A 19,549-nucleotide genomic window follows, 5' to 3' on the forward strand; every position below is an offset into this window, starting at 1 on the left:
GTACCCGTCTCTCCTCTTGGTTTCATATTGTTTAAATACAAATATACAGGCACAATTATTGGCCACAGGGAACCTCTCGGCGGGAGGAGATTGAATTAGCACACACTTCAAACTTGTGAGCAGCAGCACCTAGCATCAAGGCTTCTTCTTTCATATATAGAATTCATTCAACTTAATAAAAAACAAAAACAAAAGCCACACACACACGCACTCTGGCAGCAGTTCAGACTTTAGATAATCCCATTTAATTGAAAGCACTTCCTCCACACTCCCAGTCCCGTGACTCTAGCAGCCACACAGGGGATGCAGCTCCTTGGTACAAAGCAGAATGTGCACGCGGATCCAGGATGCTCTTTACAGATCCATCACTGGGCTGTGAGAGCACCAGGAAATGTACTTTTAATTAAATTGGACGGGCTATGAACACACCAGAATTAGAGAAGCACTGTAACACATCCAGGAAGAGGATAAGGATGGTGGCAGGAAATGTGGCGATGGAGGATTCTTGCTAGAGATTTCTTTTTTATTTTGGCTACCATCCCTGTCACTATCCTAGCTACTTAGAAACAGAAAACTGCTTCCCTCCCCCAACAATCACATCCCCTTTGAGACTTCAATTTCCTCTGGAAACCCCTTAAGAGTTTGCAACCAGGATAGGCAGCCCTTTCTCACCTACGAATGAGGCGAGTGAACGTGAGCTGTACTCGTTTGGTTTTTCAGATGACTGAACGGCGAATGTGGACTGAAGATTCAGAACTGGACAGCAGCCAGGGTTGGAAGCCTTGGGGATTGGTGGTGGTGCTGCTGCTCACAAGCTGCAAATGCCACTTCTGTACGAACGCTGCTTAAAATGTTAACACCCTGCAGGCCATGATGGGAAAGCGAAGGGCAGAGTGATTAGAAGAATGGAGGGGACTCCAGAGACTCGAGTTCAAATCCTGCTTCTGGCACCGACTCGTGTGACCTGGGGGAAGTTACTATGGCACCTCACGTTCCCCCTTAGCTTCTAAGCTCACTGGGACAGAGACTTCTTGTTGTAAAGTGCGATGTTGCAGGGTACACCAAAATAGTAATAATGATGTACAAGCCATGCCTCAATCACTCAAGCAGTACTGCAGTTGTAATTACATTGAAAACATCATCCCCAGTTTTTGTTATAATCATTTGATTTCTGAGGACATAATTAGGGAGTGTAAAAGTACCTCTGTAATTAGCCACCACACTATTATAAATAAGTAAATTAGGATGCTGCTTCACTGATTTTTGTCAGCAAACGGCTCCTGCACGCAGAGAAAGCCTTGATAGAAGATGGCCAACATGGCAGAGGAGAGGGGGTAAGCAGAGAGCTTAGGAGCCTGGGCACTAAAGAAACTAAAATAAAGAAGGAAAAGGTTAAATCTATTTCCACACCTGCCCAGGTGAGAGAGAATGAAACTAGAAAAAGTGTTTCAGGAACAGCACAAAGGAAGCAGGAAAACTAATCTTAAGCAATTTAAGGCTGTTTTCCATTCAAACACTGAAGTTACTACTGTTGCTTAGCAAACATGAGGGAAGATCTCGAAATGTAAGCAGCATGGAGCTGGTACTGATCTCCAATATAACGAAGGAGGCCCTGCCCAGTAAAGGGTCCAGGCGCTCAGCCCCAGCCTGCTGCCGGCACAGAGGGCCTAAAGGAAGCTGTTACGAGCTCACTGGGGCAGACAGCAGGAGCTCTTTAGTTCCACATTCAAGGACCAGCACCAGCTAAGGCTTAAAGCTTACAGAACTTCCTTAATGTTTACAATAAAACGAGACAACACAATTTTGATCAAAATACTGTTTAATGTGTATATAAATAGATAGGAGAATGGGTAATGAAAGCTGCACTTGCTTTTAAAACTATTTTATCCCTTTTCATGTAACTATTTCAAGTTTTAGTGTAAACAGTGTTTTGGATGTTTAGAATTGAACCAATGCTGCAGGTCCCATGTGGAGTATGATATTGAATTCAGTGCATTAATCAGCTGATGTTGAAAGGAGCCGATAAATTCTAAGATACAAATTTCTATCTTCATGCAATGGAATGAAAGCAGCTGAAAAAAAATAAAAGCAAGCAACTTGTGCTTCACTGGTCCGAGTCTCATTTTTACTAAGTCATTGCAAGCAGTCAGAAAAACCATGGATGTCACTAGATTTTAAAATTCTTTACCCAAATTGTTTGCAGGAAAGAGAATATATGAAGTGTAAAATAAGTCAAAGTCACAAAATTGCACACTTTTTTTTTTTTTGGGGTAATCAAAAAGCTTTTGGGGAAATGTTTTTGCTCTATTCTAATCTGGCAGGGAAGGCATTGCCCACATCATCTGTGTGTAAAGCAAAAGTGCTTACAAATCTAGCAGAGGGGAGACTATGAAATATCCGCGTCCTGGAACCCAAGGAGTTTGGCGGCACACCTAGCCAGTGGGGGGTGTTCAGGATTGTCACAATGAATATGCAGGAGAAATAATCTCCCCCCTGTCTATGTATTATGGAGACCCTGAAACCCCCACTGCCTACGTGTGCTTCCAAGGACAAGCTTGGAAAATGCTGGCGTAGATAGCACTCGCCCTCCTATAAACCCATGAAGATGTATTATCCATGTGCCAATTCATCACAGACTTGCCCCCCTCTACCCATGCACTGTAACAGCATCCACAATGGGCACCAAAGATTAGGTATGGGACAAGACCGTTCCAAAAGGAAACCTCTTGCTAAGTGATCATCAGCTGTTTCCAGGAACACAAAACATTGATGGCCAAAGAATGCAAGGAGCAGCTGGACCAATCCCCTCCTCCCTTTCACCTTATTTATGCCTTAATATTTGTTTTGTTTGTCTTCCTACAATCCTAGTTAGAATTACTGAAACCAAACCCATCTCTATATGAAATCATTTTAGGAATTAATAGGTTAAAGAGTAACGCTTCCTGTATTATTCTGAATGTATAGATGTGAAAGTATTGGAGGCCTGCACCAACTACCTCCCCCTCACAACCAGATTTGAAATTCTACATGTGTGCAAGTCTAAAATCGAGCTTGCTGGTACAACAGAATGTGCTCTGCAGCTTACTGTAACTTTCCAGCTGTGCACCGGGACAAGTGCAGGTGTTCTTAGTTTGGAATACATCCCATGCAGATTTGAAAATGTAGTCTAGATGTGTTTTCTTCCCCCACCCTAACCAGGCCCCAGGAATGCCTTCTGCAAATGTAGCCGAGATCACACACTAGGCACTGCCCTGCCTAGGGAGGGGCAACCATCAGGAATGGCTTGGAATAATGGCCTTCCCTACCGGTCCTAGAGAAAGAAAATCACACCACACAATCTTTAGAGAGCCTCAAGGCAGTTCTTGAACTGAGCTGAATCACTTCCCCAAAGAAGGTGTTTAGCACAAAAATACATCCTTACGAAAAACAAATTCTCAGGCATTTTTGGAACTGCAACTTGGTGCTAAGCCTGTCCAGGCCCACAAACTCACACATGGGGCCCCCTGGTTTGGCAAGAAGTTAAGAGAAGCTCAAGTGTGGCATCAAGAATAAATCCTTTAATTTGTGGATACATTTACTATTTTAAAAAACTTTTACGTAACTTATTTTTTCCCCTCAGATCACTAGGGCTGTATCTTATGTACTCTAAACATTTTGACACCCCAAGTCTTCTACATAGAAATACTACCTTAAGACTGCATGGACTTTAAAGATGTATCAAATGACATTAGGGTAGTGGTTCCCAACCCTGTCCTGGGGACCCCCAGCCAGTCGGGTTTTCAGGATACCCACAATGAATATGCACGAGAGAGAATTTGCATTCACTGCTTCCATAACGTGCACATTTTCTCTCATGCATATTCATTGTGAGTATCCTGAAAACCCAACTGGCTGGGTTGTCCCCCAGGACAGGGTTGGGAACCACTGCATTAAGGAAGTGAGAATATACTGGAAGATGATGGGAGTCACTGTTCAGCTGCGGGGAGCCCAGATAACTTAGCCAGATAAACTCATCCTGTTAAAATTGTACTGGATATTCAGTGATGCAGATGCAGCACTGAATGTACCTGGCTAACTTTGGACTGCCTCAGAAGTTAGCTGGCTAAGTTAATCAGATAACTGCTCTGCCCTGCAAAACCACCCTTGACTTTATCTGGCCAACATTTTAGCTGGCTAATTACTATAGCCAGGTAAGACATTCAGTGAAGATGGCATGAATTTCAAAACCCAGTTCACCCAGCTGGACAAACTATATGAATATAGTGAGCCCCCTCAAAGTTTAATTGTTTCTCAACAGTAATGTTGTTTCTTCGACTAGCTGAGACAAACTGATTCCAGGTCTCCTACAGTGGCCAAAATATTAAATTTCAAAGCTTTCTGAGAAACGCACAACAGATTCAGAGTTTCTTCATTTTATTTACAGGTTTGTACATTTTCAGCACGTTACACAATTACAGATTTCATATTTTATTTTCTGACCTGCAAACAGATGCCTTAAATGGAGTATAGAAAAAAAAAATGAAGTTAATACATCCAAAATGAAAGTGTTACACATCTGACAATTCACCAAGTGTAATTTTCTGATTATGTCCCTAAGAACTTAGCAACAGGCAATCAGAAGATATGGAACCAGTTTTAGCAGTGTTATTTACATACGCAAACTACCTTCATGGACCTGAATGTTCACGATTTTGAGTCCAAACCCAGCACTATGATCAGCCTTCAATTCCAAATAGAGCCACCCAGCCCTGCTTTCAAGTAACAAGAAGCCTATCCTTACTAGGCAGATGTATGGATGTGGACACTAAAGGCAGAGTTCCCCGTTCTCTTACCAACCCTCTTCATGAAGCCCGAGCCATCTCTCACTTCTCCTCCTCCAGGATTTACTGCAGCATTGATCAACCTCGGCCACTCAAGGTGTTGGATCTCAAGACACCAACCAGATGATAGCTCCTCAACTCAATTTAAATTTTCTACAGTACAGACATGGAGGACACCGAAAAAGCGACGGGTTGCGTGTATACCTTCACAAACTCTACTGTCCCATTTTTTTACCTTTTCCAGCTGGCATGAACCTGCAAACTAATAAAATTAGTCCAAATCCCCCCTACAGCTACGCTGCCCACGTAAGACTACTGCTAAGAGCTGGGATAATTTATGAATGCTTAAGGAACTACTTTCCAAAAGTAGAGAGGAACTGTTTGAAAATACAATTTACCGAATCCTCACAGTCTGCAATCACCTTTAATTTCTACCACTCCCTGTAACTCAGCGTACGATAGCCTTCAAGAAAGCCACAAAAGGTTACTTTACTGCCAGAGACGCAGCCAAAACGAGTGCAACATTCGCTTGTTTTTTTTTTGGGCCAAGTCTTTGCTTACGTCTGACTAGGCTAGAAATGCGTATCCTCGCCTACCTTACTTTCCGGTTTCACGTTTCAAACTGGGTCAGCAGGGCCCGCACTTCGGGGGTGAGCTGTTTGGCAGCCTTAGCTGCCTCTGTGATGGCCTTGCGGTACAGGCCCTTTCTCTTCTTGTGAAAGCGCAGCTGGAAGTTTTCTAAAAAGGGGCACAGCTGGGCGAGAGCAAGGAAAGAGGTCGTGGGGGACCCAAACCATGCAATGCGAGCCTCCTGCCGCACTAACAGACCGTTATCTTTCCGGCTGACAGTTATAGAAAGAATGCGGGCCGGCCACCAGGGGAAGCCATAGATCTTGGCCCAAACAATGTCCCCTACACATATGGTCCTGCCATCTGGGGTGATGCATTTAGAGACATTTTTGGAAAACACTTTAATTTTCAAGGAATTACTCAGCTTTTTGTCTTCCTTGGAGGAGGAGGAGGAAGAAGAGGAGGAGGAGGAGGAAGGTGGGTGCACATTGCCTGGGGGGAAATCAAAGTTTTCAGTAGAACTACACTCCGAGTGGGAGGATTTCAAATCGTCTGTGCTGTCGCTACTACACATGGAGGCACTGGAAGAATCGGGCTTCTTTTGTTTTAGGGTCATGTAAACGGTTATATTGCTTTTCCTGCCTCTCTTGCCCAGTGTCTGCTGTTCCTCCTGCTCATCAGCTGGCACACACACGTCACTCGTGTCCTGAACCTCAATACTGGCCTCTTCAGGACCTTTTGAGGGGGCCTCACCTGCTGAGCGGGTGGAGGGGTAGCGAGGCTGGGGCTTGACGGCCATCTTGCTGCTCTGCACTTTCTCAAGTCCAGCCTTGAGGGAGGCGTCATTTTCTTCGTTCCGGTACCTTTGGGGCTTTAAGCGCAGCCGGGGCGGGAGGGTACCTGAGCTGGTGTTCTGACAGCGCCGGGTGAAGTGAACCTTAGGGTGCGCACTTTTGGAGGACGATGTTTCCCGCTGCTTTCTCTGTGCCTTCTCTTTGGCCATTTTCAACACTTCCCGAGCCTTGATGTGATCCATGTTCTTGCTTTGGAGCACTTTTTTAGTGTGAAGCTGAGCTTTAGAAGTGTTCGCCGGAGCCGAGACTCGCACCACTCTCCCTCTGCTATGGGGAAGGCTGGGGACCTTGGTCACAACATTTCTTTTGTGGCTCTCGTTTTGGCTTTTTCCGTCCACCTTGTGATCAGTTTTCAATTTTTTATTCACAGTAGCTACGTTGTCATGTCTTCGCCTTTTACTCTCCTCGTGTTTAGAAAAGTCACTGCTCCCTTTTTTAATTTCCTTCTTATCTGCCACAATACTGTTTTTACACTTGTCACACAAGACCTGCCTAGGCCGCAATTTAATAGCGTTCATTATTGAAGTAGGCTCTTCCCTGTATATTTTCCGCTTGGGCCTCTTAATTTTGCGTGGAGGTGGCTGAGGTATTGACTGGTTATATGTGTCCCTGATAAACAAAGGAGGGGGGTACGGAGCTCCTTCATGGAAGAGGGGAGGCGGTTTGGAAGTCCACTGGTTCTGCGCCAAACTGGGCTCAGACACCGGAACTGGAGGAGAAGTGTCCCCAAGAACAGCGCCTTCCTCCTCGCACTGTGCTGCAGTCTCTTCTTGGAATGATTTACTTTGGAGCTGAATGGCTTCTGGTTTATCCTTGTATTCCCTTTTAGGAAATATGGTAACAGGGATCCCATGGGGTCCAAACCTGCAAGAGAAAAATGCAAGCACATTAGCCAGCAGTTCACAGTTTATATGCAAATCACTTGTTAAAGGAAATAAGCGCTCTCACACTTCCTTATGGCTTAAAATACATTTACACATCTTTTGAGTTTTGTTTTTTTCCTGCCCGTTCACCAACTGAAAAACATTGACTTTCCAAAAGGAAGCCTAATGCATAAAATCAGAAACTCCAGCAAACAGAAGAGAGAGGCCAGATAAACAGCATTGTAGTTCAGTTCCCCAACTATAAAGAATGTAAGCAACAGCTAAACTATGCAACATTAACCCAGTTTACATATTCAATGACAAGTTTTCCAGTAAGAGTCTTTGCAGCACATGAACAGTTCTGGTCCATGGGAAAGTCATAGAACCACAGACCAACTATTACAGTGACATAAAAACTGAAAACCACAAACAAAAAAAAAAGGAGGAGGAGTGTCACCACTCCCACTCCTGAAACCTCCAGGACTGTGCGGTTTATTTAACACGCACTAGCACTCCACCATCATATGCTGTTTTCCACTGTGGTAACCAGGAACCAGAGATACAGTCATGTTACTGACCACTAAGAAAATCTTCCTCATCAAAAATTTAACTTTAATAACCCAACATGTCCCTCCTGCTCCTTTAGGCTTCCAAGTCAATCACAGTAATTTTCTGTTAGGCATAAGTACCAGGGGTATTTCTCCAATTCTTATAACCTTCCCTGGTAAGGAGAGTCCTTAGCTGAAAGCCACAGATCACAGTTGAGCAATGGTTGAAACTTGCCCTCCTCCCTCCCCCAAAGAGAAGACTGTGAAGGTCATCTCCACAGCATTCCCGTCTAACCCACAGAGAGAAAGCTTAGCCTGGAAAATGAGGTTTTCTACCCAGCCAGCTTAATAACCAGCTTGAAGTCTACAAACAAACTGGAAAGAGACAAAAATAATATCAAACAATGAATTATATCATGTTTATAACACAATAGATTTACAAGCCCTGGCTTCCACTGAGCTGGAAGCAACTGCTGGGCTGAGAAAGTAAAGTTTGATTCACGTTTCCTGCCATTGATGCAGAGAGTAATGTTGGAGCATCAAAGGTGAGCATAAGGCTTAATGGTTAAGGGTAGTAAGTAGTAACCGCTGCATCAAGCAAGTTACCCCGATGCTTGGTTACCCAGACTGCACAGATCAATGCCTTGTTGGATGTTGTCTGAATGTAAATCTAAAAAGACTTCTGAATGTAGTGCTACACCAATTAACTGCAACCACAGCGGAGTGACAGCTTACGGATGTATAACGTACACGTCATACTCCTTGCTTTTCAAGAAACCTAAACCACAAATAGCAACGTCACGAAAACAGCTAAATACAGAAGGCAGTTTTCCCATTTGTTCTTGCATTCAGCTGGAATCCACATTTCTCTGAGAAAGGTAGTGAGATGTACCAGCTTGGCTGCACATTTTACTTTCTGGATCGCACCGGAATACTTAATAGGCCCATCAACATGCATTTGCATGTTACGGGCGCTATTAGTTTCAGGGGGGTGGACACGCATTTTCGACGCACTATTAGCCCTTACTGTACTGTATCGGCCTGATTGTGAAAAGCTCAGGCTGCACTTTTTCTTTAGTGTCACTTAAAGCAGTGATTTTCAACCAGTGTGCCGCGGTACACTAGTGTGCCGCGACACATGGTCGGGTGTGCCGCGGGGAAAGTTCCCCAAACTATAGTGCCCCCTGTGCAGGGCCGGCGGAAGCACTAGGCGAACTAGGCGGTCGCCTAGGCTAGGGCGCCAGCTTCCCGGGGGCGGCACTGCCCCGGTAAAATTAAGAGAGCCGCGCTTTCAAGCATGTGAGTCCTTTGCTGTCAGCCCGGGCGGAACGCGGCAGGACAGCTGGAGTCAGCGGCACCGGGCGTGCTCTCTTCTTCCCGCCCCCCCCCCCCCCCCGCAGTCCGGAAGAGGAAGTGGAGAGCATCGGGTGCCTGCGCGGGAAGAAGAGACCACGCTAGTGTGGTCTCTTCTTCCGCGCAGGCACCCGATGCTCTCCACTTCCTCTTCCGGGGGAGGAGGAGAAGAGAGCACGCCGGGCACGACTGGAGTCAGCCGGGTGCCTGCGCAGGAGTCATCGGGTGCCTGCGCGGGAGTCTTCCCGCGCAGGCACCCGATGCTCTCCACTTCCTCTTCCGGGCCGCGGGAAGAAGAGAGCACGCCGGTGCCTGCGCGGGAAGAAGAGGCCACGCTAGTGTCCGACGGGAAGAAGACTGCAGCGCGGCTCGGAGGAAAATGGAGTTTCAACCGCGGCCGATGGGACTCCGCCTCCGCGAGGGCTGAAAATGAAGAGGTTAGCGTTGGGAGGAGGCTGCTGCTAGTTCCCGGGGTGGGGGAGAGAGATAGTGAATGAACGAGCAAGCATGTGTGTTTGAGATCCTGTGTGTGTGAGTGAGAGATTGCATGTATGTGAATGATTGAGAGCCTGTGTATGTGAAAGAGAGTATGTCTGTGATTGAGAGCCTGCCTGTGAGAGAGAGAGCATGAATGTAAGTTTACCATTGGGAACCTGTATGTGTAAGTTTGTGTGAAAGAGTATGTGTGTATGATTGAGATCCTTTGTGTGTGAGAGAAATCATGTGTATGTATGATTAAGAGCCTGTGTGTATAAGTAAGAGAGAGATCATGTGTGTCTGTGTCTGATTGACAGCTGGTTTAGGTGATTGAGCATGTGAGTATGTGATTGAGAGCCTGTGTGTAAATGAGAGAAAGAGAGGACATGTTTGTAAGCATGTGAATGAGAGTCTGTGTGTGAGAGAAAAAGACAGCATGTATTTATGTGATTGAAAGCCTGTGTGTGTGTGTGTGTGTAAGCGTGAAAAGATAGACAGCATGTGTGTAAATGTGTAATTAAGAGCCTATATGAGAGAGAAAAAACATGTATATATGTGAGTACTGAGAGCATGTGTGTATAGGTGTGTCATTGAGAGCCAGTGTGAGAGAGAGCGCTGGTATGTGACTGAGAGAGGAGAAAGTTCCAAGCAAACCACCCCACCTCCTGCTAATTCAGAACAATCTCAGGACACCTGGATATCAAATGTTCCCAGGTATGCAGAGCAAAAAAATTTTTGTATCCTTATTATTTTTCATTACTGGGTCTTTGTGTCTGCTATTTTTAAATATTTTGTTGGTATCTGGAAATGTTTTATATGAGTTTTTAATTATTGGATATTCCACTCATCAGCTGTTTCGAAATATGTTCTTTTTGTTAGTACAGTTTTACTGCTGATGATTTTATATTTCTTGATTTGTTTTATAAGGATGGGTGATGTTTCTTTTTCCTTTGTTACACTGCATACAGAGACTCTGGCTTGTTGCAGTTTCCAATTCAGTTTTTTCTGCATGCTTCTTGTTATGCGTTTTGGTCTCTTTATTCTATGTTAGGTGAGGGACAGCACGTGATTCAGGTGAGGTTTTCTGCTGGCGTGTTGTTTCTGTGTAGGACTCTATAGCAGCCTGACTTGGTCCGTTTTCCTAATAGGAGATGTATTGGTGTCTTAAGGCCTGGTGTAATATTTTCAGAGACTTATTGTACTTTAAAAGTGTGATCTTACATAAAATGCACACATTTACTTGTATTTAGTTTTAAACATATTGTATGGCTCTCATGGAATTACATTTTAAAATATGTGGCGTTTATGGCTCTCTCAGCCAAAAAGGTTCCTGACCCCTGGTATAGAGCTTAGCCACTACTGCTGCTTCTGGTGTGTACTACAGCCTGCATGGAAGAAGAGTAAGAGAGCTGCTGGAGGGGGTAAGTAAAGATGGCTTTTTAAGTTCATTTTTCTTGATTGACTGCCATTTTAATTATTTAATATTATGTGATGTGTCTGCTTTTTTTGTTTGAGCAACAAGTATAGCTTTGGTTTATGTTTATTTTATATATTTTTATTTATTTATTTATAAAAGTTTCTATACCGTCGATAAGACAAATCATCTCAATGGTTTACATGGCATAAAAATGTCAAATAAGTGTTCTGTTATAAATAAAGACTTCGTTATTTTCATTAATGCACAATGTAAGTTAATTGTGTGTGGAGGCGGGGGGGGGGGGGGGGCATAGCTGACGTTTCGCCTAGGGCGCCTAATACCCTTGCACCGGCCCTGCCCCTGTGTTTTGTTCCCCTACGATGCGCAGTCACGCTTCCTACAGTGTAGGAGCCGTGTACAATAACACATGCGCGAGCTTTGAACGCTCACGCGACTTAATGACATCACCGAGCTGGTACTTGTACTCTGGCCTCATGACCATAGTATTTCTCATTGTACCCCTTTATATTGCAGTATATGCTTGGCAGAGGTCCTTTAAGTGTGGCAGATAATGTAATACTCTTCTATTTTAGTGTGTGGCTGCGCACACTATCTCAGCAGTGATGGAGAAGTATTTGAGAATGGAAAAGGCAAATGCCGAACAGGACCCTGGACACAATTCTGACCTAGATGAAGGCCCTAGTATGAGAGGTCGACAAAAGAAAAAAGACAAGACAGTGAGCTCAAGGCAATACAGTGAAAGCTATCTTTCATTTGGATTTACTTTCACTGGGGATGCGACAGCACCAACACCACTGTGCTTGGTGTGTGGTGAGAAGCTATCCAATAGCGCCATGGTGCCAAGCAAGCTTAAATGCCATCTCCAAACGAAACACTCTTCCGTTCAAAACAAGCCGATGGAGTATTTTGTACGCTTACGTACAAACAATGAGAAAGAAGCAACTTTTTTGAGAAAAAGCACACAGGTAAATGAGAGAGCCCTCAAAGCTAGCTACCTTGTTGCTGATCTCATAGCTAAATCAAAAAAGTCTCACACTGTGGCAGAAACATTAATACTACCAGCTTGTAAAGCTATTGTAAATGAGATGCTTGGCCCTGACGCAGCCAAAGAGATAGCTAAAGTGCATCTCTCTGATAACACAATTTCCAGACGGATTGATGACATGTCTGCTGACACTGAAACAGTTGTTTTGGAAAAGGTGCGCATCAGTAAGAAATTTGCCTTGCAACTTGATGAGTCGACGGATATCAGTGGACATTGTCAGCTGTTGGCCAATGTGCGTTTTGTGGATGGAGAAGCCATTAGAGAAAACTTCCTATTTTGCAAGGCACTGCCAGAAAAATCAACAGGAGAGGTAATATTCCAGGTCACATCGGAATATCTTGATAAAAGTGGGCTTACATGGGAAAACTGCACAGGTGTCTGCACTGATGGAGCCGCAGCCATGGTCGGGCGCATCAAAGGCTTTGTAAGTAGGGTTAAAGAAAGAAACCCAGATGTTCTTGTTACCCACTGTTTCTTGCACCGTGAGGCCCTCGTTGCAAAGACCTTACCAGCAGATCTAGTTCCTGTGTTGGATGATGTTGTGCGCATAGTGAACTTTGTGAAGATGCGACCTTTGCGATGTCGCTTATTTGCGTCTTTGTGTACAGAAATGGAAGCGGAACATAAAATCTTATTGCTCCACACGGAGGTCCGGTGGCTGTCACGCGGCAAAGTGCTGGCCCGTGTGTATGAGTTGCGAGAGGAACTTAAAATATTTCTGACAAACGAGAGGTCCGATTTTTCAAAGCTGCTTGCAAGTGATGAGTGGTGTACAAAGCTGGCATACCTGGCTGATATATTTCAATATCTGAATGAACTGAACACACGGATGCAAGGCCGAAATGAAAACCTGCTTACAAGCACTGATAAAATGAACGGATTCCGTTTAAAGGTGCAGCTCTGGCAACAACATGTTCAGGGTGGCAACCTTCAGATGTTCCCGCTCACCGAGAAACTGCATGATGGCAACACTGCTGCAATGTGCGAGGTGATTGGCAGACATTTGAAAACTCTTGAGGAGAAATTGTCGTTTTATTTCTCTTCAGCCTTCACAGAATGCCTTGACTGGGTTAGGGACCCATACAGTTCATTATCCGTTGCTGGAAAGGACATGACTTTAAAGGAGCAAGAGGAACTCATTGAACTGAAGCAAGATCGCGGTTTAAAGCTAAACTTTGCTGATCTTCCTTTAGACAGTTTTTGGTTATCTGTTGCCAAGGAGTTCCCCATTCTGGCCAACAAAGCTATTTTGACATTGCTCCCATTTTCAACCACATATCTATGTGAGCTGGGCTTCTCAAGCTTGACTGCCATAAAAACTAAAAACAGGGAGAGACTGAGAACTGTTGAGGAAGAGCTTCGTGTGTGTCTTTCCACCATTCCTGCCAGGATATCCCTTTTGTGTTCATCGAAACAGGCCCAGGTTTCACACTGAATGAGTATAGATACATTTAGAATCTATATTTTTAAACATATGTATAATATGTACTGTTTTAGTGTCATTTTGTGCCATTTTGGTTGGTGGTGTGCCCCGGGATTTTTTAAGTGTAAAAAGTGTGCCGCGGCTCAAAAAAGGTTGAAAATCACTGACTTAAAGGGTAATTTTAAAAGGCATTACGTGTAAATGTAATTTAAAATTGTAGCAATTTTAAAAAGCCATTTACGCAGGTAACGTGTACTTACATGTGAATATTCTATGGACAATTCACTGGCATATATTGTGGCAATTTTCAGAAGCCCATTTCCACAGGTAAAGTGCATTTACACGTGTAAAACCCAATTTTAAGTGTGTGAATGCCTTGTAAAATCAGAGCCACAGTGATCAGTGTAAATGCTGACCGATTACTATAGAAAGAACATCGGCTAATTTCTGTCTTTTATATTTCCACAATCCAATAATAGTCACAAGGTAATTTAAAACTACTGAAGTAAGCAGATAAGGAGCCTGGCTAGGACCATCATGGCCAGTAAGGTTTGAGCTCGCCACAGAGGAGGTTAGATGGGACCTGCTAGCCACAGAGCTGCCCTGACAGCTGTCGGAGGAGACTTCTCTCCAGCCCTCAGAACTGGCAAGAGGGCTTGTGCAGCCCAGGCACTCTGAAGCTGAGGTGATTGAACCAACGAGGGTAAAACAGGAAAAAATAAAACAAACAGATGTGAGCTCTAATAAGAGAAGTCACACACAGTAAAACACTAAGTCTCACATTAAACTCAGTGAATTTCTACTGGGGGAAATACAAGAATTGAACCGAGAAAATATGGCATCTTTCCTGAGAAACATCCACCAAGATCTGCAGGGTGAGAACCAACTGAGGCAGAAGAAAGAGTTCAGTTTTCCTAAGGCCTAGAAATTCTTAAGAGAAGAATAACTAGGAGGTTGCTTTTTTGCTAAGAATTCATCAAAACCACCATTTGAGAAAGGAAACTCTCGTTCATTATCAGAGGCGTATGAATCCCATTGAGTGGAAATACAAGACAAATGGTGCCAGTTCTCATCCAAGAGAGACACTCCAGAAAACAACTCTCTGCATCCTCAGAAAGCCAGAATCACCTCCCTCGGCATCATCTGTTCAAGTTAAACCAGTTACCAGATGAGGAAACAGTTTGCAAGTTAATCTATGGGTTGAATGTTGAAAACCTCCAAACTCAATGGGGCTGACGCAATATTTGTGCGCAGAAAACAGGCGCTCAGTGTCAAGCGCCTGTTTTCCTAATGCACGCCCAGCCACCTCTCCTGGGCGCATGATGCAATATTTAAGTTAGGGGTCACGCTAAAAAGGAGGTGCTAGGGAAAATTGTACGACCCTAGCACCTCCTCAGCACCAGGCACACAGGAGAGGTGGCTGTCGGTGCAGAATAGGAAAACAGACGCTCAATCTACGAGTGTCCATTTCCTCCTGCTACCAGCATATATATGCACAAGATACACGGGCCTAGACCATGTATGTTGTGTGAGTGTGTATATTGGGCGTCCAGAATTTTCTCTCAAAAATATATATATATTTTTTTTAAATGTGCCTTTGAGCATGGCATACCTTTACGCCAGCCCTGGGCTGGTGTAAGGTTGGCTGCGTTGCAATGGGCACATCAGCCATGAGGGGAATTTTTTGCATCGTGGGGATTAGCCAATAGCCTCACCTGCATGGAATTTACATGTGATGAGTGCTATTAGCTACGCAGTGATTTGGATGCGCTAATCTGCATGACGCATCAGGGGCTATGGACATGCGTATCCAATCACGTTAAGCCGTGCGCTAGCTGCTGCACACGGTATTGCATTGACCCTTATGTGGGGTGTCCAAGCTGTGGAAGCAAAGAGGAAGCCTTTACTGCCAACAACTTGAAAAATAAGCTCTGAAAATCATTAATCCTGCATACCAAACCTTTCATGAGAACCTATATTACAATGTATCTGTACCCTGCCTAGTTACAGGAAGTAGCCTGCTATTTGGACTTTTCCCCACTCTACTAGAGGAAAAATGCTCAGACACCACCACTTCTGCTGGGCACAAACCAGCTGAAAAGCGCAATTTTCAGAGCTGTAAGAATCGCACAAGCAAAATCACCTGGGTGCCTGAAATTTAGAAAACAAAGACACGAAAAAAGAAAAGCAGCAATATAAAATCCTGAAAAAAAAAAAAAAAGACAAAGCACAAAACAAGCAAATTAGTGACCAAAAAATGAAAAGTAGGTAGCAAGTTTCCCTGGCTCCTACGTTTTCTAGACATATTTCCACCCCTGCTGATTTTTAAGCCCATTTACCGTTTAACTCACATTTGGTTGGATGCTAGGGATGCCATAGGGTGGACCAATCTCTGTGCTTACGAGAGGAAAAACAGGCAAAAGTGAATATTTAAGCAGATGCATAATACTTTTCCCTTCCTTTGTGGTGAAGGAGCAAAGATATGTAAAAACTAACATGGTAGGCATGACCCAAACTGCTGAGCTCCCATAAGCAAATATCAACCACTGCAGCATGGCACGTCCACAAGCCATGGGGCAATGAAGAAGCACTATGGGCCGACCTAAAAAAAAGATGATGGGGGCATCCATTTCCATTGGAGTGGTTTACAGGCCTCCGAATCAAAAGGAAGAGCATGACAGATCTGGTTGAAGACATCCAAAAGATGGGAAAGAAGGGAGAAATGGTGATCGTTGGAGACTTTAATCTGCTGGATATAGACTGCAAAATCCCTTCTGCAGAATCAAACAATAGTAGAGAAATAGTGGATGCCCTGCAAGGGGCTTTGTTCAAACAATTGGTAATGGAACCCACGAGAGAGGGAGCCATACTCGATTTAGTGCTCACTAATGGAGATAATGTCTCTGATGTCCAGGTAGGCGCCCACCTCAGCACCAGTGATCATCAAACGATATGGTTTCATATCACACAAAGGATACGGAGAAGAAGCACAAAGACCCGAGTTTTGCAGTTCCAAAGACACAGACTTTGATGAAATGGGGAAGTACCAGAAGGTTGGGAGAACGAGAGAGATGTGGAACAACAGTGGACCAAACTAAAGGAGCAATAACCAAGGCAACTAATCTATATGTTAGAAAAGTAAAGAAAAGCAAAAGAAAAATGAAACCTACCTGGTTCTCGAAGGAGGTGGCTGACAAAATAAAGACTAAAAGAACAGCATTCAAGAAATATAAAGGATCCCAAAGGCAGGAGCACAAAGAAGAATATCTGGTAGAACTGAGGGAGATGAAGAAAGTAAGAAGGCAAAAAGTCAAGCGGAAGAAAGGATTGCCAAAGAGTTAAAGAGAGGTGACAAAACATTTTTCAGATACATCAGAGAAAGGAGAAAAGTCCAAAGTGGTATAGTGAAAATGAAAAGTGAAAAGGATCAATGTGTGGAGAGAGATGAAGAAATGGCAGAAATATTAAACAAATACTTCAGTTCAGTGTTCATTAAAAAGGACCCTGGAGAAGGACCGTCGCTAGTTAACAAGAAACTGGAGGGGAGTGGAGTAGATGTAACTCCATTTACTGTAGAGAATGTATGGGAAGAGCTGGGGAAACTGAAAGTGGAAAAAGCCATGGGGCCTGATGAAGTTCATCCTAGGATACTGAGAGAGCTCAGAGATGTGCTAGCAGGTCCGCTGTGTGACCTGTTCAATAGATCCCTAGAAAGGGGAATGGTGCAGAGTGATTGGAGAAGAGCAGTGGTCGTCCCGCTTCACAAGAGTGGGAGCAGAGAGGAGGCTGGTAACTACAGACCGGTTAGCCTCACCTCTGTGGTGGGAAAAGTAATTGAGTCGCTGCTGAAAGAAAGAATAGTGAACTATCTACAGTCAGGAGAATTGCTGGACCAGAGGCAACATGGATTCACCAGGGGAAGATCCTGTCAGACAAATCTGATTGACTTTTTTGACTGGGTGACTAGGGAATTGGATCGAGGAAGAGCGCTTGATATCACCTACTTGGATTTCAGCAAAGCTTTTGATACGGTCCCGCACAGGAGGCTGGTGAATAAAATGAGAAGCTTAGGAGTGAGTGCCGAGGTGGTGGCCTGGATTGCAAACTGGTTGACAGACAGAAGGCAATGTGTGATGGTAAATGGAACTTACTCTGAAGAGAGAGCGGGGTTAAGCGGAGTGTGGCAAGGATCGATGCTGGGACCAGTTCTATTCAATATCTATGTAAGTGACACAGCGGACAAGATAGAAGGTAAGGTTTGTCTTTTTGCGGATGTTCACCAAGATCTGCAACAGAGTGGACATGCTGGAAGGAGTGGAGAGAATGAGATGGGATTTAAGGAAACTGGAAGAGTGGTCGAAGATATGGCAGCTGAGATTCAATGCCAAGAAGTGCAGAGTCATGCATATGGGGTGTGGAAATCCAAAAGAAATGTATTTAATGGGGGGTGAAGAGCTGATGTGCACGGAGCAGGAGAGAGACCTCGGGGTGATAGTGTCTATCGATCTGAAGTCGGCGAAACAATGTGACAAGGCGATAGCTAAAGCCAGAAGAATGCTGGGCTGCATAGAGAGAGGAATATCGAGTAAGAAAAGGGAAGTGATTATCCCCTTGTACAGGACCTTGGTAAGGCCACACCTGGAGTACTGTCCTCGGTTCTGGAGACCGTATCTCCGAAGGGACAGAGACAGGATGGAGGCGGTCCAGAGAAGGGCGACCAAAAATGTGGATGGTCGTCATCGAATGACTTATGAGGAGAGATTGAAGAATCTAAATATGTACACCCTGGAGGAAAGGAGGAGCAGATGTGATATGATACAGACTTTCAGATACTTGAAAGGTTTTAATGATCCAAAGACAATGACAAACCTTTTCCGTTGGAAAAAAAAAAATCAGCAGAACCAGGGGTCACGATTTGAAGCTCCAGGGAGGAAGTCTCAGAACCAATGTCAGGAAGTATTTCTTCACGGAGAGGGTGGAACACCCTTCTGGAGTAAGTGGTGAAGACCAAAAATGTGAAGGACTTCAAAGGGGCGTGGGATAAACACTGTGGATCCATAAAGTCTAGAGGATGTGAATGAAGAGAGGGTAGCTTGCAGAAATAACGGCTACTACCTGGAGATAATACCCTTATTCAATAAACATACACACAGTTAATGCAACTCCAACATTGCTCTATGCTTCAACGGCAAGAGGAAATGTGGGAAAAAAGATTTGCATTCACAAAAAAAGCGGGGAGTAACTTGCTTGATATGACGGTTACTACCCCAAACCAAATAAGCCTGGTACTTCACTTTCAATGCATATCCAGCGTAGCTCTCTGCTTCAACGGCAGGGGTAATGAAGAAAAGATGATTTATATTCAGACAGCAACCAACAAGGACTGAATTACATAGTCTGGGTAAACAAATAAGCATGTGTGTAGCTTTGTTACAGCAGTTACTACCCCAAATCAATTAAGCCTGATATTTCACTTGAAATACATCTGCGGCGCACTTCACTGCTTCAATGGCAGAGAGTGAAGAAAAGTGGATTTATATTCAGACAACCAACAAGGACTGAATTGCACAGGCTGGGTAAACAAACAAGCGTGGAAGGAGCTTGCTTATTGCGGCAGTTACTACCCCTAACCAAATAAGTTAGATACTTCACTTAGATGCAGCACTGCTCTCTACATTAAGGCAGGGATGGAAGGGAAATAGAACCAAAAGGTTACTAAGGGCCAAGAGTAACTGATAAGCATGAGAAAAAAAAACAAGTGTGAAAGCTTGCTGGGCAGACTGGATGGGCCGTTTGGTTTTCCTCTGCCATCATTTCTATGTTTCTATATTAGGAATGAGGTGGCAACTGTTCAACTGAAAGGAGTCACCAAAACAAATTTCAAAATTGTTAGCATTTACATTCTGCTCAAAAGTTTCCCCGGCTATTACGACATGGTATGAGGATACGCAGGTTTTTACTTTATACTAAGGGAGCTTTGAAATAGCCTTTACCCTTATTATCTACACCGAGGGTACTAACCCCTTTTCCTTTTTTGTTCAGCTACCATACCAGGAATCTCACGTCAGGAAAATGTATCAGAAGCTCAAGTCACCCAAAACCTTTTTGGCCTCTGGAAAATGAACACCAGAATAAAAAAAATAAATAAAGACACAAAA

At 44.1% G+C, this 19,549-nt stretch overlaps 1 protein-coding gene across 2 annotated transcripts in view; it reads right to left on the minus strand.

Moving 5' to 3' along the window:
* Positions 1–19,549, minus strand: part of PWWP2A (PWWP domain containing 2A) — a 44,858-nt gene that overhangs the window by 12,983 nt on the left and 12,326 nt on the right. Inside the window, exon 2 of one of the 2 annotated variants that reach the window (XM_029583633.1) lies at positions 5,417–7,108. In XM_029583633.1, coding sequence (XP_029439493.1) covers positions 5,431–7,108 — 1,678 coding nt within the window. In that variant the 3' untranslated portion in view covers positions 5,417–5,430. Of the gene's footprint in view, positions 1–4,396; positions 7,109–19,549 lie in introns of those variants that run through there. The other variant, XM_029583632.1, reaches the window with a different exon arrangement.

This window comes from Rhinatrema bivittatum, chromosome 18 (genome assembly GCF_901001135.1).
Source record: "Rhinatrema bivittatum chromosome 18, aRhiBiv1.1, whole genome shotgun sequence".
NCBI classification, from domain to species: domain Eukaryota; kingdom Metazoa; phylum Chordata; class Amphibia; order Gymnophiona; family Rhinatrematidae; genus Rhinatrema; species Rhinatrema bivittatum.